This window comes from Arvicanthis niloticus, chromosome 23, assembly GCF_011762505.2.
Source record: "Arvicanthis niloticus isolate mArvNil1 chromosome 23, mArvNil1.pat.X, whole genome shotgun sequence".
Lineage (NCBI taxonomy): Eukaryota > Metazoa > Chordata > Mammalia > Rodentia > Muridae > Arvicanthis > Arvicanthis niloticus.
Genome location: NC_133430.1, coordinates 6,858,926 through 6,883,157, shown reverse-complemented (window position 1 = coordinate 6,883,157; position 24,232 = coordinate 6,858,926). Strand labels below are relative to the sequence as shown.

Here is a 24,232-nt window from a genome sequence, read left to right as displayed (position 1 = left end):
TTCAGGTGCTGAGGATTCAGGTGTGTGCTGCCTGCCCCGCCTCTGTGGACACCTGCGCAGCAGCCACAGTCACTACGAAAACTTCTACTAATGGAAGTCTAAGCCCTGCCAAGTGCAGCTTTAAGACTGTTGTTTGTTTTAAGCTAGTATTGGGCCAGAAAGTGGGACAGAGTCACACAGACATGGGAGTCACGTGCTTTCTCTGCTCACATTAGTTCTCTTTGTTTCAGGGATATTTTCTGACACCCATAGGCAATTTAGATATTTGTTCTTTTAACTTTTTTTCTTTTAATTTGAGATTTTTTTCCTTTTAGGACAGTTTAGGTTCTAAGTGCTGGTTTGCATCTCACAAATAGCATTTATTATTTTAGAAACAAATAATGATAATGTGTATTCTCCCTTAGTAACCAAAGCTAGATGGCTGGGGTGACATTTTTCCTGTTTACCTTGGGATACCCCTTAATTAATCCTTGTCAAATCTGGACTTCTTACCTTGGATGACTTATTTTTCCCAAATTCTGCCCTCCAAAGACTGTTGGTAAATGTTCTCAGCTTTTATTTGGGTAAAAAGTTATTTTATTTCAGTTTCATCCTTTGTTTAAAAAAAATCTAAATCTAAATCAGCAGATAAAAAAACTCATGCTGGGGAGATTTGGTAAAGTGCTTGGTTTGCAGGACTTGAGTTTGAGCCCCAGAAACTCCAGGGAAAAAGGCAGGCATGGTGGTGTGTGCTTGTAATTCCACTGGGAAGGTGAGGCAGGTGGTCCTGATGTCAGTCTGGCCTGACTAGTGAGAATCAGGCCAGTGAGAGACCCTGTCTGGAAGAAGTGGGCAGAGTTCTTGAGGATAAAACCCAAAGCTGGCACTCACACTTTTCTGTCTTATCTTCTCCCACCCTCTCTCCTTTCCCTCCATCCCTTCCTCATTCCCTTCCTTTTTTCCTTTCTCCTTCCTCTTTGTTTTCCCTCTCCTTTCTCCCTACTCCTGCATGCACATATTCCCCTCACATGTACACACACGAGCAAATGCATACATTGAAAACCTTGTGTCTTTACTGTATATAGCATGACTTGAAGCATGCAGACACTGGATGGACTCCATGGTCGTGGTCTCATTCTTATGTGCATACACTGCTGGTGGCTGCAGCTTGGGCCTCTCTCTCCTGAAATGCTTGGACCATGATGTTTTGTACATTGGAGTGTTTTCACAGACTTCAGTGGCTGAACCTATAAACACCCCAAACTTGAAAACTACTTTGTGGCTCAAAGTGAAGTGTCAGACACTGGAACAGTTCAGATTTGGATTTTCAGAGCAGGGATACCTGACTTGTGTGAGGCTCTAGGTTCTTAGGTGCTCCCTGTATTTTGCTTTTCTAACTCTGTATACACAGTGTCTCTGAGCTAAGCATGTAACAAAATGCAGACCTGGGAGCAGGTACAGGTTTCTTTGTGGTTCCTGTGCCTGTGATTGACTGGGCTCCTTGTTGCCACGTGAGTGTTAAATGCTGCCCAGCAGCCTTTTTTCCATGGATTCTTGTCTGAGTCCTTCCTATATCTGCTGTGGTCTTGTTTTTCTTTGTTCTGTATGCCCTAAGACTGTTCCACAAGGAAGAACTTCCCTCTTCCTGCTCATTAAATACTTAACCCACCAAGCCATCTCCTTGGCTCCGACTTTTTAATTGGTGATTAGTATTCTGTTGTCTACAGTGACCATGGATTATTTACCTAGTAACTAACATTTTGATTGTCTTAGTCTCAAACTATAAATGGAGCTGCTATAAAAACCTGCATGCTGGTTTTATGTAGGCCTGACATCCAGTGTATTCATTGGCTACATTCTAAGGCACACAGTTGCTGGTATCCATGGGGAGTGCACAGTTAGTTTTTGAAGGAACCATTAGCCCATCTTTCATTGTGGCTGCACCATATCACATTACTACCAGCAAATGGCTCAGATGCTTTGCCAGCTCTGTGTGTGGTCTGGGTTTTGCTCTCAGAGTGGGCATGGTGCCAGCTCACTGCTGCTTCGACATGGTGTTTGTTCGTGTCTTTGCCTATTTTTCAATCCAGTTATTTGTTGTTTTATTTCTTTGAGACAAGGTGTTACTAGATAACACTAGTTGGCCTGGAACTTGCTTGTAGACCAGGGTAGCCTAGAACTCACAGATCTGCCTGTCTCTGCCTCCCGAGTGCTGGGATTAAAAGTATATGCCATCACACCTGGCTTTCTTTTTTTCAATGCTGAGTTTAAGTATTCTTTATGTATTTGGACAACAGTTCTTTATGTCAGAAAAACTCTTTGCATATATCTTTTCATTTATGAGGCTTGTTGTCTTATTTTTAAAAGATTGATGGATTTTGTTAATTTCAGTAGATTTTTTTGTGCCCCAGTTGTCCTAAATGTCTTGAGTCTTCTTGGGAGCCTTCTTGGGATGTCTGTTACATCCTTGGGCTGAACCCATCCATCTGTGGACACTTGTTTCTGGCCACTCACCAGTTTTAACCCTGCTCTTTACCGGGAACTGCCCATTCTTCCAGGGAGTCTAGCTCTCGCAGAGAGCAGTGTGAGTCTGTCTTTAAAAACCACAGCCTGACTCGGGCTTTGCACTTTGTTATTGGTTTGTCACTGTCTGTAGGTATTTTCAGTGGTCATAATTGGAAATGAGTGAATGAGTAATGTGTGCCTTTGTATGTGAGTGTGCATGCGTGTGTGTGTGTGTGTTTTGTGTGCGTGTACACATGTGTGTATGTGGAAGCCAGAGGACAACCTTGTATTTTATCGGGAACATCTCACCTCCTTTGAAGAAAGGTTCTCACTGGCTAGAACTCACAGCAGTGCAAGCCTGGCTGGTCAGTGAGTTCCAGGGCCCGTCTGTCCCTGCCTCTTCTCCTCGGTGCTGGGGTTGTAAGCAGATGTCACCACACCTTGCCTGTTTGTGGGGTGCTAGGAACTGAATCAGGTCTCATGAGTGTGAGGCCATCTCCCTAGCTTCTTGGGAAGATAATTTTAAAACTAGTCTCCTATGTAGTACAGGCTAGTCTTGAACCCCATCAATTTTTACATGGTCACTTTTATGATTGAATCTCCATAAACTTTGGATGAACACTGCTTTTTTAAAATCATTTTTATTTTGTAATAATTTAATTTTTAATTCACTTTATATCCCAGTCACAGCCCAAGGCTGAAGGTTTTGTGGGTAAATGGATGTCCCCTCCCTTCTCTGGAAATCCTGCCTGGCCCACAGGAAGTGGCCACTTCAGTCTCTGTTACACCCTCTGGTAGGGATCTCAGCTAGGGTCACCCCCATAGACTTCCTATATCCTCTCTCCTGATCTCTGGTCCAGGTCTCCACTCCCAGAGACCCCCCCACTCCACCGAATTCCATTCTCACTTCCAGCCCTCCCCCTTCCACTCCCCACACGTGATCACCATCCCGGTTCCTCTCCTCACCTCCTCTCCTACCCAGTTCCCTCTCCATCCACATCCGATGACTGTCTCCCTTCTGAGTGGAGTTTGCACATCCTCCCTTGGGACCTACTTGTTACCCAGTTACTTTGGGTCTGTAGATTATAACATGGTTGTCCTGTGCTTTCTGGCTAATGTCCATTTATAGGTGAGCCCATGCCATGTGTGTCTTTCTGGCTCTGGGCTCCCTCACTCAGGATGCTGTTCTCTAGTTCCATGCATTTGCCTGCAGATTTCATGGTGTCCTTGTCTTTAATGGCTGACTAGTACTCCATTGTGTAAATGAGCCACACTTTCTTTATCCATTCTTCAGTTGAGGGCATCTAGGTTGTTTCCAGTTTCTGGCTATTACTAATAAAGCTGCTATGAACATAGTTGAACAAGTATCCCTGTGGTATAGTGGGGCATCTTTTGGGTATATGCCCAGGAGTGGTATAGCTAAATTTTGGGGTAGAGCTATTGCCAGTTTTCTGAGAAACTGCCAGTTGATTTACAGAGTAGTTGTACAAGTTTACATTTCGACAAGTCAGTTTCCGTCTAGTATTTTCCCTTTGAGCCAATGGTTGTTTCCCCCGGTGCTGATATTGAACCCAGGTTTTTGTATGTGTTAAACATATTCCTTACCCCACTGTACCTCCAGCCAACTTTTATACACTGGTATTGATCTTGAATCCTACAACTTGTTGAACCTGTTAAAAATCAACCTCCCAATCCCCATCCCCCCCTTGTGTTCGTTCTATTTGCACCCCTTGGGTATTGTTCTTCAGGCACCGTCCACCATTCGGAACAATATCTTTTGCTGGTCTAGAACTCACTGACTAGGCTCTGCTAGGTTGGGTGGCCAGCATGCCCCAGAGATCTGTCTGTTTCCTCCTCCCCAATACAGGATGACAAGCCTTTCCATGTGGGTCAGTACATACCCTTCTCCTCCATTGAGGCTGCTATTCCCAGATTACAGCCTGGCTTGCCCTTCTTGGACTTTTATATGGCTGCCTCCTCCTTCATGCCCTTGCCATCTCTCTGAGCAGTCATTCCATATACAGCTTGGAGTGTTTTGCCTGCATTTGTGTCTATGTACCATTGTGCGTGCCTGGTGCCCAGCCTGCATGTGTGGTGCCCATGGAGGCTAGAACAGCACATTAGATCCCTGGAACTGGAGTTACAGATTCTTATAAGTGACCATATTGGTGCTGGAAATTGAACCCGGATCCCCTGGAAGAGAAGCCGGTACTTCTCAACGGTTGAGACATCTCTCCAGCAGCAGCTCCGTGCCCTTTGTCCGTTTGTCTCCTTCGGTCTTGTCACTGAGCTGACAGGGTCTCCTTCCTTCCTTCTCGCACATTGCAGTCTGTCTCTCTAGTCAGGGCATCGGCTGCAGAGCAGTGTAGGGTCCTTGTATCTGTTCCTGCTGTCCCCAGACTGCATACAGGAAAAGTATCAAATGTAGGGAGGGCCCACAGGTCTGTGGAGGAGAAAAATTCTATTTCATACAGAAATAAGTGTAGTAGTACGATGTGGTTATCCTAGATCTGCATCTGTAAGCATCCTTTGTAGTGATAATCTGGCCCTTAATAAGGTTTGCTTATAGTTATTCTAAGGTTTGTGTTTTGGGTTTCTGGATTATAGTATGTAAATTTGCAGGAAAACTTTTGCAGATAGTGTCTTGCAGGCAAATGCAGTGGAAATGAAGAGCCCTGACCTTTTGCCTGGTTGGCCTTGCTCTTTCTGCATGCCTCTATCTTTGTGTGAACTGAAGAGCGTTACCTGGCATGATCTGCAAGAGCTTTCATGAACAAAGCCTGTAGCATCAGGGTCTCACACAGCAGGGACTCTGCCAGCCTTGATTCAAACTTGTTCACCTCACATTTTGACAGGAACAAGACCTGGTCCGGGGCGCAGTTTGTGTCGGAGCGGAGCAGCGTGCTGGTGTTCCTGCCAGGTGTGCATGTCATGATTTTGTGACTAGAACGTTAATACTCTGGACAGCACATTTTGAACAGTGGTGTTCTTGCTGCCTGTTGTCTTAGACACGAGAACATAAGCCACTGTGACTCAGTTTGGCTTGTCCGTGACCTTTGTGTTGCTCCGGAGTTCATAGGAAGGACGAGTACCTTTTTAAGGCAGGCCTGTCAGCTTCACAGGTTCTGGTAAGACGTTTTGCTTTGTTAAGAACATTCCTTTGCATGGTCATGAATGTGAAGTGATTGTCCTGAGCTCGAAGTGTGACATTCTTAATGAGAGCAAAGCATGAAGCCCTGCGGAGCCACCAGCAGTCCCTGAGTCCCCTCTCAGTGCTAAAGAAAATGGGCTTTTACTGCACCTCACTGAAGAGACTCCATTGTGTGTATTGGCACTTTGTCAAAATGACTTTATCGAGTAGTGTAGTTTGATGAAATTATAACAATAATTCACATATTTTGTTGCTGAAAGGCAATATACGGAACATGTAACAAGAGAAACCTAACTTTGGAATGTAACATGAGTTTCAAATCCTAGACACATTTTGCTTTCTGAATAGACTCATGTTACATACAGAAACAGACGCTAGCTGGCAGGTGCAGAGAGAGTTTGCATCTGTGTGTATTTGTCACATAACTTCTGAGTCCACGAACTGTAAGGAAAAGGCAGAGCTGTGGTGCTCCTCAGTAGTCCCTCACAAGGTAAACATGGCCCAGCAAGGTGTTGACAAGTGACGTTTTACCTTCAGCTCTGTGACTTTCTGTTATATTAATGTAAATCAAGTCTGCCATCTTATGTTTACTCTCTCATTGGCTTGTTTCCAGCAGATATGAATTAGTTTTTACAGGGCTGCTCCAACAAGGCATTGCAAATTGGATGCTTAAAGGGGTGGTGTGTTTGCCTGTGGTTAAAACAATTAGGCATGCTGGAACAAGTTGTCAGGAGACATGCTACCTCTCAGGCACCAGGCTCTTCCTAGCTCCGTGAGCCATCCTCAGGCTTTGGGGTTGTTTTGTTGTTGGTTCCACCTGCATAGCTGTCACATGACATTCCTGTGCCTCTGTCTCTTCCCTCTTTTTATGAGACCAACTGTCCCGTTAGATGTAGGTCCCAATCAACTACACCAGGACCGTATTGTAGCTCCTGTACGTGCAATGACTGTTTCTAAGTCAGGCCACTCACATTTTCAATTACTGGAGTTGGAATCTACAGTAGTTGTTGGGAGACAAAGTTGAACATGTTCAAAATATTGATAATCCATGTGAGGCACATGGCATACGCAGATGCTGTCAGTCAGTGCACGTGTGTAAATCTACTGATGCTGTCAGTCAGTGCACGTGTGTAAATCTACTGATGCTGTCAGTCAGTGCACGTGTGTAAATCTACTGATGCTGTCAGTCAGTGCACGTGTGTAAATCTACCGAGGAGGACCAAGTCCTGTAAAATATTAGTACTAGCTTTGTACTCTTGGGATCAAACGCAGCCGCCTGCTCGAGCCACTAAGTTACACTCCAGCCCGCTTTGGTTTTTTGTTTGTTTGGTTTTGGTTATGAGACAAAGTTTTAATGTAGCCTTGCCTGGTTCGGAGCTGTCTGTGTAGCCAAGTCTAGCCTTGAACTGGATAGTACCTTGCTTCCGTCTCCCAGTTTCTGAGATTTCACACTGGAGTTACCTTATCTGGTTAAAAAAATTATTTTTGATAAGAAACATTTTGTGTATTCATTGGAGACAATTTGAAAAACAGGAGGGAAGAGAAGTTACTTATGTGGCCAACACTCATCAGTAGTCTCTGCTCTGACAAGGAAAACACTGAAATAGTGTATTTATTTTAAAACAGCTTTAAGTTATTACTAATTAATATCACAATGCATTTGTCCTAGTTCTGGTACAAAAGGGTAAAGAGTCAAAATGAACTGGTAAGCTTGTCTTTGAAAAAGTTGTTATTTTATCTTAAGGGTAACCTAATGAAGTAAAAGACTTGCTCAGTAAAAAAATTTTAATCTCAGAAAAAAGAGATTGAAGAAGATTCTAGAAGATGGAAAGCCCCCCACCCCCACCCTGTGCTCAGGCGTCAGTAGAATTAACGCTGTAGAAATGTCATCCTACAGAGTCAGTGCAGTCCTCATCTAAATTCCAGTGCAGTTCTTCACAGAAATAGTTTCAAAATTCATATGGAAACATGAAAGAGCAGACCATCTAAGACAATCCTGGACAATGAAACACTGCCGGGGAGAGCACTAGGCCTGATCTCAGTTATAGAGCCACAGAATAAAAACAGCCTGGTATTGGTATAAAAATACTGAGGACCCACTTAGGAGCTCACACTCACCCTGCAGTCACCTGTGAGCTCACACTCACCCCTGCAGTCACCTATGAGCTCACACTCACCCAGCAGTCACCTGTGAGCTCACACTCACCCCTGCAGTCACCTATGAACTCACACTCACTCCTGCAGTCATCTGTGAGCTCACACTCACCCCTGTAGTCACCTGTGAGCTCACATTCACCCCTGCAGTCACCTATGAACTCACACTCACCCCTGCAGTCACCTATGAGCTCACACTTACCCCTGTAGTCACCTATGAACTCACACCCCTGCAGTCACCTATGAACTCACACTCACCCCTGCAGTCACCTATGAGCTCACACTCACCCAGCAGTCACCTGTGAGCTCACACTCACCCCTGCAGTCACCTATGAACTCACACTCACTCCTGCAGTCATCTGTGAGCTCACACTCACCCCTGTAGTCACCTGTGAGCTCACATTCACCCCTGCAGTCATCTGTGAGCTCACACTCACCCCTGCAGTCACCTATAAACTTACACTCACTCCTGCAGTCACCGGGATCTTGACAAGAGGCCAAAAATACATATTGGAGAAAAGACAGCATCTTCAGCAAATGGGGCTGGTCAGACTAGATACCATGTAAAGAACAGAACTAGATCTTATCTCACGCCTCGTGCACATCCAGTTCCAGGTGGATCAGGTCCCACAACATAGTATCTGACAGAGAAGGCAGGGAACACACTCACCTTACAGGCACAGGAAGGACTTTGTGAACTGACCTCAGGAGTACAGGCATTGAGGTTAACAGCAGCAAATGGAACACCATTGTTCAAATGAAGGCACAGCTTACAGGGTGAGAAAAAATACATCTGACCAAGGGTTGGTATCTAGCATATATAAAGAACTCAGAAAACTAAACACCAAGAAAACAACCTGATTGAAAACCAGGGCAAAGAAATAAACAGAGTTCTTAAAATAAGATGGTGGCCAAGAACAATGTTTAAATTTAGAGTTTATTTTTATGTATGTAAGTGGTGTCACCTGCAGGTATGTCTGTGCACTGTGTGCATTGCCTGGTGACTGTGGGCAGCCGAGAGGGCATCAGATTCCCTGGAGTTGGAGTTACAGATGGTTCTCAGTCACCGAATCAGTACTGGACACTGAACTTCTGTCTTTTGGAAGAGTAGCATGCACCTTTAACTGCTCAGACATCTCTCCAACCCAACTGATAAATATTTTAGAAAACATTTTTAGTCATCAGGGAAATGCACATTAAACCTACTTTGAGAATTCATCTTACTGTAAACAGATGACTAAGATGAAAGAAAACCAACAAACACAAAGGATGGCAGGTGTGGGTGATGTGGGTGTGGTATGGGGCAACGTGGGTGTGGCTATGTGTCATGTGGGCGTGGCTGTGTGCTGAGCATAGAAGGGCTTGAAGGGCTCTTCCTCTAGGGAGACTTGCTAATCCATCAACTGATGGCAGTGAGAAGGTGTCACAGGCACAGTGGGGTGCTGCTTAGCTGAAAAGAAAGATGGTATTAGTGACTTTCATTCTGTGAGGTGACTGAAACCAGAAAGACAAGCAGCATGTTCTTTCCCCTGGCTACGACCTTTGCCTCTTCAGATATGTGTGTTTGTTTAGTTAGTTTTGAGACAGGGTCTCACTATGTAGACCAGGCTGACTTGGAACTTACAGAGCTTCTCCTATCTCTGCCTTCCAAGTGCTGGGATTACTGAGTGCTGGGTGCACATTTCCCCCTCCCTTCTCTGTGTAATTTAAGTTGAAGTACTTACACAAGTCAGGAACCTTGTAAGGATCCGTGGTAGCTGTCAGATTTCAAGATTGGAGGGACAGACAAAACTTGTAGGAGACTTAAGGGAGTAACAGAACAGGAAGGATTAAATTGTGTAATGGGTGGGGATAGGGCAGACAGAGATGGGAGTACAGGGAGTTCTGACTAACACTAAAGAGTTTTGGAAACGCCATATAGAAACCTACTACCATATATGATTCCTAGCCATGAAAGCAGTTTAAATGGTGTTACCGTATAATAGAGCAGTGACTCCCAATTCACCCACGTTAGGCATTCGTGTCAGGTACAGGTTACTTCCTTTGACTTGTTGGTCAGTGGAAGGTCCATAGACTCCTGCACATCACAGGCCATTGCCGTTGCTTCAGCCTTACCCTACAGAACTAAAGATACCACATGCATGACTCATAGGACACAGAGGAGTCGAGCAGATAGAGACCTGGAGGGTTTATCTCTTACTGATTAGTTTTAATAGTGCTGGAAGGTTCTATCTGTGCTAACTGGGGAGAAGAGTGACAAACACTCTTACCCAGCTGTGAACTCTGAGCTACAGTTATAATCTGGCTGGCGGGATAGGCCTGCTGGTACAGTCGTGGCAGCCATAGATGTTATGGGAGCAACCAACTACTTGGTTTAAAAGTGGATTAAGAGCCCACTCCACCAGGTGGCACTTCAGAGCTGTTACTGGGCCCAAACCTGGAGGCTGGTGAGGTCATAGGCCTCAGGGAGAGTCTAATGCCAGGATTCTGCTAAATGGACACAATAAGAAACTGTTCCCTAAGTTCTTATCTTTATACCTATAGGTTATTCTCTCCACACTCATGAGAGGGACCTGTTTTTGCAGTAGGTGGTGATTTAATAGAGGCGCACAATTAATGATTGTGCAGAGAATGAAAGTCTATGGAGTATTTAGCTCTAAATGGCACACTGGCCCCCATAACCCCCCAGGGCCCAGGGATCATTATGGAGGGGGCAGAAAGATTGTAAGAGCCAGAGGGAGTAGATATGTGTAGAGAAACAGTATTGCTGGAAATGACAGTGCTGTTACAGACATGAACTCAGAGTGGTATGACTGCATGCACTATGACCTGTACAAGAAAGAGCCAGACACATCCCAGTATGGATTGGGGACAGATAGTCTCCCACCCATGCAGATCCAGGCAGCACCAAGTAAACTCGTGTGTGTGTGTGTATGTATATGTATGTGTGTGTCTGTGTGTTTTAAAGGGGCACATGAAGGTAGGAGAGAGAAATGAATTGGCATTAGTGAGAGGGACTGGAATACCAGGAATGTGGAGAAAATTTGATCAAAACACATTATATGCAGGCATGAAATTGTCAAACAATAAAAAAAAGCCTCTTCTTACTGAGGACTCTACTGATCAGAGCACTGCATCCATAGACAGGTCCCGATGCTCTCACTGCCCGCCCCCCGCCCCCGCCCTTCATGCTGCATGTACTCCTCGGCAACTCCGCACTCATTGGTAAATTTCTGATTATCTGTGCTTGTGTTCTAGAAGATGAGCCATTGGGGAGCAGGGCCTTCGTTGTGTTGGCTGTACCTCTGCAGGATGTGGCATGGTGCATGCAACAGGCCCTACGAGCTTCTCTGTTGAATGCATAAAGATATAAGGACCCTTAAAACTAAGTTACCACTTTAATTTAAAGATTAGTTATTAGCAATAAATTCACATTTGCCTTTCCCTCTCCCCTAGGTCTGGGTGAGATAAATTATATGCATGAGCTTCTCACCAACATGATTCACAAAAGGTATGTGTATATGGTGCCCTCTGCTTTGTGTGTACATGGTGCCCTCTGCTTTGTGTGTACATGGTGCCCTGTGCTTTGTGTGTACATGATGCCTTTGCTTTGTGTGTGCATGGTGCCCTGTGCTTTGTGTGTGCATGATGCCTTTGCTTTGTGTGTGCATGATGCCTTTGCTTTGTGTGTGCATGATGCCTTTGCTTTGTGTGTGCATGGTGCCCTTTGCTTTGTGTGTACATGATGCCTTTGCTTTGTGTGTACATGGTGCCCTTTGCTTTGTGTGTGCATGGTGCCCTCTGTTTTGTGTGTGCATGGTGCCCTTTGCTTTGTGTGTGCATGGTGCCCTCTGCTTTGTGTGTACATGATGCCTTTGCTTTGTGTGTACATGGTGCCCTCTTCTTTGTGTGTACATGGTGCCCTTTGCTTTGTGTGTGCATGATGCCTTTGCTTTGTGTGTACATGGTGCCCTTTGCTTTGTGTGTGCATGATGCCTTTGCTTTGTGTGTACATGATGCCTTTGCTTTGTGTGTACATGGTGCCCTTTGCTTTGTGTGTACATGGTGCCCTTTGCTTTGTGTGTACATGGTGCCTTTGCTTTGTATGTACATGATGCCTCTGCTTTGTGTGTGCATGATGCCTCTGCTTTGTGTGTGCATGGTGCCCTCTGCTTTGTGTGTGCATGATGCCTTTGCTTTGTGTGTGCATGATGCCTTTGCTTTGTGTGTACATGGTGCCCTGTGCTTTGTGTGTACATGGTGCCCTTTGCTTTGTGTGTGCATGATGCCTTTGCTTTGTGTGTACATGATGCCTTTGCTTTGTGTGTACACGGTGCCCTTTGCTTTGTGTGTACATGGTGCCCTCTGCTTTGTGTGTACATGATGCCTTTGCTTTTTGTGTACATGGTGCCCTGTGCTTTGTGTGTACATGATGCCTTTGCTTTGTGTGTACATGATGCCTCTGCTTTGTGTGTGCATGATGCCTTTGCTTTGTGTGTGCATGGTGCCCTCTGCTTTGTGTGTGCATGATGCCTTTGCTTTGTGTGTGCATGATGCCTTTGCTTTGTGTGTACATGGTGCCCTGTGCTTTGTGTGTACATGGTGCCCTTTGCTTTGTGTGTGCATGATGCCTTTGCTTTGTGTGTACATGATGCCTTTGCTTTGTGTGTACATGGTGCCCTTTGCTTTGTGTGTACATGGTGCCCTCTGCTTTGTGTGTACATGATGCCTTTGCTTTTTGTGTACATGGTGCCCTGTGCTTTGTGTGTACATGATGCCTTTGCTTTGTATGTACATGATGCCTCTGCTTTGTGTGTGCATGATGCCTCTGCTTTGTGTGTACATGATGCCTCTGCTTTGTGTGTGCATGATGCCTCTGCTTTGTGTGTACATGGTGCCCTTTGCTTTGTGTGTGCATGATGCCTTTGCTTTGTGTGTGCATGGTGCCCTCTGCTTTGTGTGTGCATGGTGCCCTCTGCTTTGTGTGTACATGGTGCCCTCTGCTTTGTGTGTACATGGTGCCCTCTGCTTTGTGTGTGCATGGTGCCCTGTGCTTTGTGTGTGTATGATGCCTTTGCTTTGTGTGTACATGATGCCTTTGCTTTGTGTGTGCATGATGCCTTTGCTTTGTGTGTGCATGGTGCCCTTTGCTTTGTGTGTACATGATGCCCTGTGCTTTGTGTGTACATGGTGCCCTCTGTTTTGTGTGTACATGGTGCCCTTTGCTTTGTGTGTACATGATGCCTTTGCTTTGTGTGTACATGGTGCCCTGTGCTTTGTGCGTACATGATGCCTTTGCTTTGTGTGTGCATGGTGCCCTTTGCTTTGTGTGTACATGATGCCTCTGCTTTGTGTGTGCATGCCCCTTTGCTTTGTGTGTACATGGTGCCCTTTGCTTTGTGTGTGCATGATGCCCTCTGCTTTGTGTGTGCATGGTGCCCTCTGCTTTGTGTGTACATGGTGCCCTCTGCTTTGTGTGTACATGGTGCCCTCTGCTTTGTGTGTGCATGGTGCCCTCTGCTTTGTGTGTACATGGTGCCCTCTGCTTTGTGTGTGCATGGTGCCCTCTGCTTTGTGTGTACATGGTGCCCTCTGCTTTGTGTGTACATGGTGCCCTCTGCTTTGTGTGTACATGGTGCCCTCTGCTTTGTGTGTACATGGTGCCCTCTGCTTTGTGTGTACATGGTGACCTCTGCTTTGTGTGTACATGGTGACCTTTGCATTGTGTGTACATGGTGACCTTTGCTTTGTGTGTGCATGATACCCTCTGCTTTGTGTGTACATGGTGCCCCGTACTTTGGATTTTAGAGCTTGGTGTTGTTTACACCTTACATAATCTAATGACCTCACTAAATTGTTACTTGCATCTGCTATCTATCATGTGACATTTTATTTTAGTACTTTGTTTCTTAGGTTGCAGGTCTACCCACTTCACTCCAGTGTGACTTTAGAAGAACAGAATAATATATTTTTAAGTCCAGTCCCTGGGTACAGAAAGGTAGGAAACTGGGAAGACGAAGTGTGAGATGACATCATCCTTGCTGGGGAGGACTGGTGCTTGAACCTCTCTCCCAGTGTGCCCCACACTGCTATTGAGTCACCAGGCCATAGGCATTGATGGGAATCTGGGCCCTTTCGTGTTGTGTGTTAATTTGTAAGTCAGTTACGTGAAAGACAGGCACTGCTATGTAGCCTAGGCCGGCTTTGAACTTGAGCTCACTTTGTACCTTCCTGCTGAGTTCTGAGACTGTAGGTATATACTACCATGCCTGGCAGAATTACCGTTTTTGTATATTTGATTTCCTGAATCCCCAGGGCGCTGCTGATAGGGAGTTTGCTGCCTTGGGAGTGATGATCTTGTCAGAAGCTGAGGCCTGAGTCGTCTGGAGGTTGTCAGCTTTTCTGTTTCTGCTGCTCCTCAGAGCTCCCTGGGAGGAACAGGATCTGGGACGTGGAGCTTCTGCCTCAGATCTCGGACATTCTTTAGGATGTTTATAATCTTTAGGCAAATGAGACGTTGGGTACTACTTTAGGATGCCCAGGGTAATGGCCCTCACTCTAAATTCTGCCTGCTTTTGCCTTTTGCTTCCTGGCAAGTCCACAGTCTCTCCACTATCGTAATGGGTTCATGAACAGACCCTTGGCCGTGTCATATGCGTCTCTTTTAAGCATCCCTTGTATTGTGTGTGTCTGGCTTTCCATGTAGTGGGAGCTTCTTGATGAGCTGTGGCCTGCATACAGTATGAGCATAGTTAGTGATGTTGATCACCAGCACACATACTGACGTTCATCACCAGCACACACACTGACGTTCATCACCAGCACACACACTGACGTTCATCACCAGCACACACACTGACGTTCATCACCAGCACACACACTGACGTTCATCACCAAGACCCTTTTCTAACTGTGCAACAGTGTCCTGAAGAGTGAAATACATCAGCCTGTTTTGTTTGATGCTCCACAGATTATTCTGTCAACCAATATTGCTGAGAGTTCTGTCACAGTTCCTGATGTCAAATATGGTAAGGCCTTTCTTTCCTGCTCACTTCTCCCTGTAAAGAGGCACCCCAGGCTTTTCTGACCTCTGGAGGTGTTCTCTGCTCCCCCCCACCCCCCCATGCTTGGAGAAGACTCAGAGCGAGGCTCACAAAGGTCCAGTCTCTCATGATCTCGGCTCATCACCATTTCTCCAAGCATAAGTTTCCTTCAGGCAGGGCCACCTCTAGGGGACGCCAGGGGATTTCAAGGCATCTTATGGGAAGCAGAATCTTGGGGCTGCCTTGGTGGAGCCAGTGATAGAAAGGCAAGTAGAGGGAGCTCAGAAGGAAGCCATGCCAACTCCATTGTCTGGTCCTATGTATATATGGAGTTAGCTTGCTAACTCTGTGTGTGTGTGTGTGTGTGTGTGTGTTTGTGTGTGTAGTATATATGTATTTAGCTTGCTAACTCTTAAGTTGTTAACTCTTGCTGGGCAGTGGTGGCACACGCCTTTAATCCCAGCACTTGGGAGGCAGAGGCAGGCGGATTTCTGAGTTCAAGGCCAGCCTGGTCTACAGAGTGAGTTCCAGGACAGCCAGAACTACACAGAGAAACCCTGTCTCGAAAAACAAAACAAAAAAAAAGTTGTTAACTCTTGTAACCATAGATATAGTACCCATGTGAGGAAGACTGTATTATGTTGACTACAGTCTGCTGGGAGACAGCAGATGAATTACAGTTTCACGTAGAAACAAATGTTATATAGGAAAAGAAATAGACGGAAGGAAATTCCAGTTTTAGGGGGAAAAGATATTTTCCACAGGGCATGTCTTAGTTGGGTTATTATTGCTCTGATGAAACACTGTGATCAAAAGCAGCTTGTGAGGAAAGGAAAGGGTTTCCATGTCAGAGTCCCTCCTTAATGGAGCTGTTAGGGCAGCTGGTATGAGGTGACCGCAGGCTCAGGTGAAGGGAGAGGCTGTGTGTGGCACAGCCTGAGGAGGGCAGGAGTCTGCCTCTGTCTCCGAAGGACAACTTCCACCATGCACAAGAGGTAGGTGCTATCCCGAGGGAAGCAGAGGGGCTCTTTCACCTGGCCTGATAGACCTTCTTGAAGGAAGGAGAATCTAGCTGACTTACTACACTCAATGCTAGGTAGACAGATAGCACGGAGACAGACAAGAACACAGGGTTTGAGTCCAGATAATCCAGAACACACGCCTGTCATCCCTACCTCTGGTATAAAAAAATTTTGGAGTAACTAATTAATCTTTTGGGTGCATCCAGACAGGTCTGTATGATGATTTGGTCCTTAGATTCAAAAGCTTCCAGTTCTGATGTAGAAAGAGACCTTGGTTTCCTATTGCAGGAGATAAGGAGCAGGCGGCACGCCCAGAGGTGTCTGCCAGCATGCCAGCATGCCAGCTCCAACAGCTGTATGGCCACACTCTGGGTTGTCACAATCCCACCTTGCCATGTATTCATACTTTTTTTTTTAATGCCAGTTATAGATTTTTGTCTGACCAGAACTCTGGTTTGTGATGAAGATACAAATTACCAGAGTCTGCGACTAAGCTGGGCCTCGAAGACCAGCTGTGACCAGAGAAAAGGTAAGGAGTTTGTGGCAGACACCCTGAAAACTTCAGTGGTCACATGGTGCACCTGGAAGTCCTTATGTAACTTGGCCTAGCTCCCACCCTAACTTAGATCCACTTTCTTGGCTTCCTAAATGCTGGGATTATGGGCATGTACCTTTTTGTTGTTGTTTTGGGGGTTTTGACATTCTATCTATCTATCTATCTATCTATCTATCTATCTATTTATTTTTGGAGTCAGAATCTCTCTTATCTGTGGTATCTCTGGCTGTCCTGGAACACATTGTGTAAATCAGATTGGCCTTGAACTCACAGAGACCTTTCTGGCTTCTGAGTGCTGGGATTAAAGGCCTGTACACCACACCTGGCTTGTTTGTTTATTTATTTAAGGTTTACATCTATTAAGGATACTCCTCACTCTTTTTTTGTCTTGTAAGATTTGCTTTCACTCCACAAATAGTAATTGTCCCACACAAAAGGAGCAGTTTGTGTCATCTTCTGCTTGGGTGGAACCTGGCTCTGAGCTCTTGCACGTACAGTTCTTGGTTAATATCAGGTGGCCTTGCTGAAGGATGTCTTATAGAAATCCCAGGACAGGTGGTCACAGCAGTAGGGACAGCCTGGGCAGGGGGCTGCTCCACAGGGCTCTAAATATCATTTGTGGGCGAGCCAGGCTTCTGTCACCAGCCACATGGCTTCTCTGTGGTGAGCTCTTATTTTACTGGTTTGAACTAAATCTTGCAGGAAATGTGTATCCTTCAAAGTAATATGGTTTCTATTGCATTTTGGCCAGTTTGTTTCTTTTGACACACTAGATTTTTTTTTAAACATTGGCTAGGGAGTAGAAAGCAACACTCAATCTTAATTTAACTAGCTGTTTAGAATAATTTTACTTGGGATAATCTTAGAATAAAGATAATTTGTTTTTACTGGCACAGTGTGGTAGAAGACAAGCGTTTTCCATGTCAGTGTTAATGGTTGTTTTATATTTCCCTCTACACTGACTTATAGTGATCAGCCGTTGGAGTTGAGCCTCTCTTTTGCAGGCCGTGCTGGACGCGTGTCTAAAGGATACTGCTACAGACTGATCCACAGGGACTTCTGGGACAGCACTATCCCTGACCATGTTGTTCCTGAGATGCTGGTAATGACGTCTGCTCACTGTCAGTGTCAGCTGTTTGCATATATGTAGTTTTGTTTTTCACTCTGCTCTGACCCTTATACATATTGCTGATTCTCTCTCTCCCTCCCTCCCTCCCTCCCCTCATCTCTGTCTCTTGCTCTCTCTCCCTCTCTCTCTCTCTTTCTTGATTTCTTTCTGCTATTCTTAACAGAAACTCAGGAATTCAGCAAGTAGGCTAGGTTGGAGTCCAACCGCAGGGATTTACCTGACTGTGTGCATGGCGAGCACACACTCCACACAGATGTGGAGACTAGAGAATTTGTGGGAGGTTTTGACCATTGACTGTGTACATTGTTAAAGCTCTGGTTATTCGGTGGCAGGGCCGTTCACCTGTTAGACTTTCTCACTATCCTAGCCCTGCTTGTAACTATTTCTAAAACAAAGTTTTAAATCTTTTTATCTGTTGTGTATGGGGGTTTTCTTTGTCTGTCTCCAGGTATGAAGTGCCTGCAGAGGTCAGAAGAGGGTGTTTGGGTCCTCTGGAGTTGGCATTTTAGATGATTCTTATCCACCACATCAGTGCTGGGACCAAGCCTGGTCCTGGAAGAGCAGCCAGTGCTCTTAACCACCAAGCCACCCTCCAGCCCTCCTGTTCTTAAATCTTAATTCGAGGAATGCTGCCCTGTGTCTGTTGGCCCTGTTTTCTTTTACATGTCAGTCTCTTCTGTTTCTTTATACTGAGTAACTATGGAGTAGCCTTTGTCTTTCCTAACTTCTACCCTCTTCGTCCCCCTTACGTCTTTTTGCTTCCTTCTTTCCTACTTTTGACTTTGTCTTCTTCCTCTCTTTTTGGAGACAGAGAGGTCTTTCTATAGCCCATGCTGGTTTCAAACTCAAAATCCTCCCCTCTCGCCACCCCCCTCCAAGATGGGATCACAAGCAGGTGCCATTATGCCATGCTAACTTCCCTTTCTCCCCCACTTTGTATTTGTTTTCAGTCAGGGGCTGGTAGCACAACTGTTCTTGAACCTGTGTTCCCCTGCCTCCTTGTCCCACATGCTGGCACTGTGATGTGCTGCCATGCCCAGTGTCCTTCTGTCTTGTCTTCTTCCCTACCCCTCTTTGCTGGTCTCAGTCTCTACTGCTTCTCTTCCCCCCTCCCCTCCTTTGCACAAGGCCTATGAACAGTGAAGTGGTTTAGCGTCATCTCAGTACTGAAGTTCTGTTCTTTTCAGCGCTGTCCTCTGGGAAGCACAATATTGAAGGTGAAGTTGCTTGACATGGGTGAACCGAGAGCTCTACTGGCTACCGCCCTGTCTCCGCCCAGCCTGAGTGACATCGAACGCACCATTCTTCTGTTGAAGGAGGTGGGGCGTGTGCAGTTACTTAGTAGTGGGGAACGCTAAGGCTTTTACTTTGTGGGGGAGCCTAACTTTCATAGTCTATAAAGTAGTTTAGCTGTTACAGAGCTCGGCACGTGACTCCAGTCCTAGGCCTGCCCTTCAGCTCTCCTCCTTGGTGTTTCTGAAGCCCACTGCCTCTCCATCCTTATGGTCCCATCCTTAGAAGCAGCCAGCGCGTGTCTCAGTCACAGCCAGGCTGCTTTTGCTCTTTCTCTACCTTTGTCCTCCACCTTGTCCTCACCCTCCTGCCCACCATTGCCTGAGACTCACTTCCCACCTGCTCCCACGCTTGACTCAAGCGCTTGTGACTTGCCCTCGCTGGCCGGAGAGCTGTATCCTAATGTGTTCCCCGCAGACATTCTTTGTCAGTGTCGGTGTGCTCGGTGAGTGAGTGCCACTGGAGCCGATTGACTCCGTGTGGGCCGTATTTGTTAAGCTTGCCCTGGCTGGGCCTGTGGAAGTGTCCTTGCACGTTTTCCCCCAGTGGCATGACATGCTTCCTAAAAACATGGAAGCAGTGAGTTTCAGGAGGTGCTGGAGCCACCATCCTTTGCAGGTTGCCTTAGCTGTCTCAGAACCATGCACACTGCCTGTCTTGCACCTTCTACCTTAAGGATAAATGGAGTGTGGCTATGCTGACCCTCGTTAATGGCACTAACTTGTTTCACAAGGTTGGAGCACTGGCGGTTAGTGGGCAGAGAGAGGACGAAAACCCCCATGATGGTGAACTGACCTTCCTGGGAAGAGTGCTGGCACAGCTCCCCGTCAGTCAGCAGCTGGGGAAACTCATTGTGCTGGGACATGTATTTGGGTGCCTGGATGAGTGTCTCATCATAGGTAAGTGTGGGGACAGGTGTGGGCAGTGTGCGCTGGCATGTGCTAGCATGTGCTGGCATGTGCTGGCAGGTGTCATCCTCTGTTTTCTGTTTTTAGCGGCAGCCCTTTCTCTGAAGAATTTTTTCACGATGCCTTTTCGGCAGCATCTGGATGGATATAGGTACTTAATATTGTCCCTGTGGGGGTCACCTTCCTAGTGGCACTAGATGACACTTTATCAATGTGTTTGCAGGAACAAAGTACACTTCTCAGGTAGCAGCAGAAGTGACTGCCTGGCACTTGTGGAGGCGTTCAGGGTGAGTGTCTGCCCTCCAGAGGCAGAGGTGTGTTCTCACACGCTGGCTGTGAGTGGATAGAGTTTCTTCTCATGGTGTTGGTAAGGGCTTCTGTGGCCCTCACAGAGTAACAGCTCCTGGAGGGAGCAGTGGGGAGATGTCTGAGGCAGTTTTCTGAGGCTAATTAAAAGCATTACATGTGTACATTTTCTGTGTTTAGCCATGTGTTGACATTGGAATTAAATTCAACCAGCTAGTGAGTTATTTTGAGACTGGGATCTTGTTGTTCTAGGCCTGGCAGGCTTGCAGACAGCGAGGAGAGCTGCGGCATCCCAAGGTTAGTCACACTTCCTCTTGGTGCCTCAACTGATGGCTGGGAACGTTCAGAGTTCCTACAATTCTGTCTCAGCTTGGTCTTTGCCTGTGCACTGGGGTAGCATTAAGACCTGAGGTCACTGCAGGCGGTTGCTCATGCTGACCTCTGGGGTCAGCATGTGTGTAAGTGTATACACGTATGCAGAGGTGTATATGTGACCTGGTCCTACTGCTGTGGAATGCAAGCTGTCAGCCAGCAGCGTGGTACTCTGCTCCGCAGCTCTGCCTCACACTGCTGTGGGCCTGCTGGCTTTAGGACAGTGGCTTGGAATGACACTGTAGCCTTTGTAACTTTCTCTGAGTTTAGATAGTGGTCTTAACAGGACCCTAATCCAATCCAGTAGCCTCTGTTTCTTCTCTTTTTTCAGATAAGGCCTTTTCTTCTAAACTAATTAGGTTCCAAAGACCTTTGGTAGGTATGTTTGTGTATCCAGCCTTGCTGTGCCTCGGTGGGTCTTTACCAACAAGTGTGTGAGCTGCCTTTTAAAAACCCTCCACTAGATTTATTATCTTCCCTGGTGCTACAACATGACAAGTCTTTCTCCAGTCTGGTCATTCTGCCATTGATTTTGGGGGACAGATAGACTCATGTGAAGAGCTGTCCCTGTGTAGTGCTAGTAGTTTGGGTCTCGTGTTTCCAGACTCAGAGTGACATTGGAAGCTCTTATGGAGGGCGTCCTATATGTGGTCACTCAAGTGCGCTGCTGAGGATTGCACAGGCCGAGTCCTCCTTGTTGAGGTTCGAGATGTGACATGTATTATAGTAGCAAATGAACCTCTGACTTTCTGGCTCATGTTGAATATTGTACTTTTATGTGTTTAAAGGATGAGCTTGATTGGGGACGGCTAAACTACATTCAAATAAAGAGAATCAGAGAGGTAAGCTATCAATTCTTTGACTTGGCTGATGAGAATAAACTGACTTAAGTAGTGGTTATTAAGCAGGCCAGTGGGTGGTGGCCTACGCCTTTAATCCCAGCAGTTGGGAGGCAGAGGTAGGTGGATCTCTGAGTCAAGGCCAGCCTGGTCTACAAAGTGAGTTCCAGGACAACCAGGGCTACACAGAGAAACCTTGTCTCGAAAAACCAAAAAGATTTTATGTATTCTATACTTCCTTATCCAGGAACCACTCTTAAATGTTGTGTAAAACTCACTTCATAACTTCAATAGATTTTTTTTCTTTCTTAGGATCCCAATGTTGGCTCTATTTCATTTTCTAATAATTTCTCAAACTTTCTTTGCAAGTCAAGCATTAATCTGGAACTACCATTGTGCAGTTATTGCATTGTTTCCAGGATGAGAACACACGGCATGCACCTGTGCCATGTGGACTGTGCTGTGCTGGGCCCTAGGCCTCAATTTTTAATTGTTTAAGAATCATTACATCAAGGAACATCTAGTTTCACAGAACTCACCAGACCAGGAGGAGAAAGAAATGAGAAAATCAGATATAATAAAATAATTATGCACACCAAGGGCAACTGAAAAGCAGTCACACACAAATGAATTCTATACAGCCATTGTCCAGGGCTAAGGCTGGGAGAAATGGGAACAATTGTTTTTTACAAAGAGCTGCCGCGGTCTACTGAGATGTCTCCTTCCCGGCCTACTGCAGGCAGTCCCGGTCAGTATATGCTGTCTCCAGGAGCACGCCAGTGTTTGCAGGCACTTGCTATAGTAGGTTGTTAGGTTTGTAGCTGAGTAAGAACGAGGATCCCTTTCTCCTCTGGTAGCTCAGATAGTCGCTTTCAGCACTATGGGCACTAGTTAGTCAGCAAGGGTGAGGCTTCTAGTTGATCACCGTCTCTGTCTCTCCATGAAGACACTCCATAAGCATGTCGTCAGTAATAGGGCCTTAACATCAGGTTAGGAAGGGTAACCAGTAGCCTGTGATGTTTTGGGGGGAGGTCTGTGGGATCACATTGCCCAATGACTCAACAAACTGTAATCTGTTTCTGGTATTGGGGATTTTACTTGTTAGCATATGCTGCTTGGTCGGGGCATTGTCTCTCTTGTTATATGGCAACTCAATTTAAATTTCTCTTATATAGGAGAAGCTTCTGGAATGAAGGTTTCCACACAGCTTTTCAAAAGCTTTTTGTGTTAGTTATGCTTCCTTTATCTTTCCTTCCTCTCTTTCCTCTGTAATCCTCCTGTTCTAGTTCCCCGTATCGTTTATAACACTGTATTTCCCCTTCCTTGGACGATCCCATCCTTCTAGTCTTTACAAGCTACCTAACCTCTGGATATTCTACAGGAAATTCACATATCTGAAGCTTAAAAGCTCATGTCCACATTTAAGAGGAAGCATTCAGCATGTGTCTTTCTGGGTGCAGGTTACCTCTGCTGGATGATAGTCTCCAGCTCCGTCTGTTTACCTGAAATTTCATTTTTTCTTAGCAGCTGAATAACATTCCACTGTGTAAATAAATGTACCACATTATTGTTTTCCATCAGTTGGATTCTCTGGAACTGGAGTTACAGAAGGTTATAGGTTTCCATGTGTGTGCAAGCATGCACACTCACACACTAGTGATTTAGCTTAGGGTTTTGAACATATTAAGCACATACTTAAGTATGTTAATATGTCTTATTGAGTTATACCCCTTTCAATTTATCAAAGTATTTTCCCTCTGTTATTTTATGGGTTTTGCTTTTAAATTTTTATTGAGAAACTTTTGTGATGACTTAAAGTTGTTTATTTTCATATATGTGTGTGTGTGTGTGTTTTGATCTTTAGTGGTTTGCCTGCCTGTATGTCTGTGGGAGGGTGCCAGATCCCCTAGAAGTGAAGTTAAAGACAATGTTCTTAACCATAGAGCCGTCTCTCCAGCCCCATCATATATATGTTTTAAACATTAGACCCTTTGTATGAAAACATATTGAGAGAACCCCTCATGTAACTCTGGCTGGCCTTAAGCTCACTGTGTAGTTGAGGCTGGCCTTGGGCTCCTCATCCTCCCGCCTTTACCTCCCAGATACTCAGATCATAGGAATGTACTACTGTGCATGCATTGAGAGATTTTATTTTAACTTGATATTTTTATTTTCATTTAGGGGAACTCTGTAACATACCTTGTTTCTCTTTCTTTGAAAAAAATTCAAGATAAGGTTTTACAATATGAACCACACTGGCCTTGAGCTGTGTGGTCAAGGGTGGTCTCCAGCTTGAGATCCCCTGCATTATCTTCCTACATTGGGATTATAGGTATGTGTCACTATGTTTGCACATACTGTGTTTCTGAGCACAAAACCAGAACATGTTCATAGTGGAAGGTGAAGAAAACATAAGGCAGTTTGAAAGACACAAGGTTGTAATTGTAGTTTCGATCACATACATAAGCTGAGGCGCTGAGGCACAGACCTGCCGTCTGCTGCTCCTTTGTTACCTTGTCTCTCTCACTCCTTATTAGTGTTGAGTAAGTTGACTCCTGGTGGCTGGAATGTTTAACCCAGGGAGGTGCTCCTCTAACCTTCCCTGTTGTGTGCATTTGGTTTTACTACATGGAGTAATGTCTGTCAGTGCTTTGAGACATCAGATTTCCATGTGCCCTTTAGGTGGCTGAGTTATATGAAGAACTGAAGAATAGAATCTCACAGTTCAACATGTTTGTGGATCCTCGCCATCCTGTCTTGGATCGGGAGTATCCATATAAGCAGCGCTTCATCCTGCAGGTGTGCTGGGCCTTCCTTTTAGTGATTTTTTTTTTATTCATTTTTTCCTTCCTCCTTCTATCCTTCCCTCCCCCCTCTCTCCTTCACTTCCTCCCTCCCTTGAATTAACAGAGATCTCCCTACCTTTACCTCCTGAGTGTTGGGGCTGAAGATGTGCGCCACCACACCCATCGCCA

General features: G+C 45.6%; 1 protein-coding gene across 2 annotated transcripts in view; it reads left to right on the top strand.

The window, feature by feature from the left end:
- Nucleotides 1-24,232, top strand: part of Tdrd9 (tudor domain containing 9) — a 94,013-nt gene that overhangs the window by 30,261 nt on the left and 39,520 nt on the right. For both annotated transcript variants that reach the window (XR_013106558.1, XM_076921032.1), the window contains exons 9-21: nucleotides 5,340-5,404; nucleotides 11,246-11,300; nucleotides 13,703-13,787; nucleotides 14,760-14,817; nucleotides 16,279-16,383; nucleotides 17,415-17,512; nucleotides 18,727-18,858; nucleotides 19,566-19,731; nucleotides 19,828-19,891; nucleotides 19,964-20,027; nucleotides 20,299-20,343; nucleotides 21,207-21,260; nucleotides 23,940-24,056. Coding sequence is in view for 1 of the 2 variants with exons in the window: in XM_076921032.1 (XP_076777147.1) it covers nucleotides 5,340-5,404; nucleotides 11,246-11,300; nucleotides 13,703-13,787; nucleotides 14,760-14,817; nucleotides 16,279-16,383; nucleotides 17,415-17,512; nucleotides 18,727-18,858; nucleotides 19,566-19,731; nucleotides 19,828-19,891; nucleotides 19,964-20,027; nucleotides 20,299-20,343; nucleotides 21,207-21,260; nucleotides 23,940-24,056 (1,108 nt within the window). In the remaining variant the exon portion in view is untranslated. The remainder of the gene's footprint in view (nucleotides 1-5,339; nucleotides 5,405-11,245; nucleotides 11,301-13,702; nucleotides 13,788-14,759; nucleotides 14,818-16,278; nucleotides 16,384-17,414; nucleotides 17,513-18,726; nucleotides 18,859-19,565; nucleotides 19,732-19,827; nucleotides 19,892-19,963; nucleotides 20,028-20,298; nucleotides 20,344-21,206; nucleotides 21,261-23,939; nucleotides 24,057-24,232) is intronic.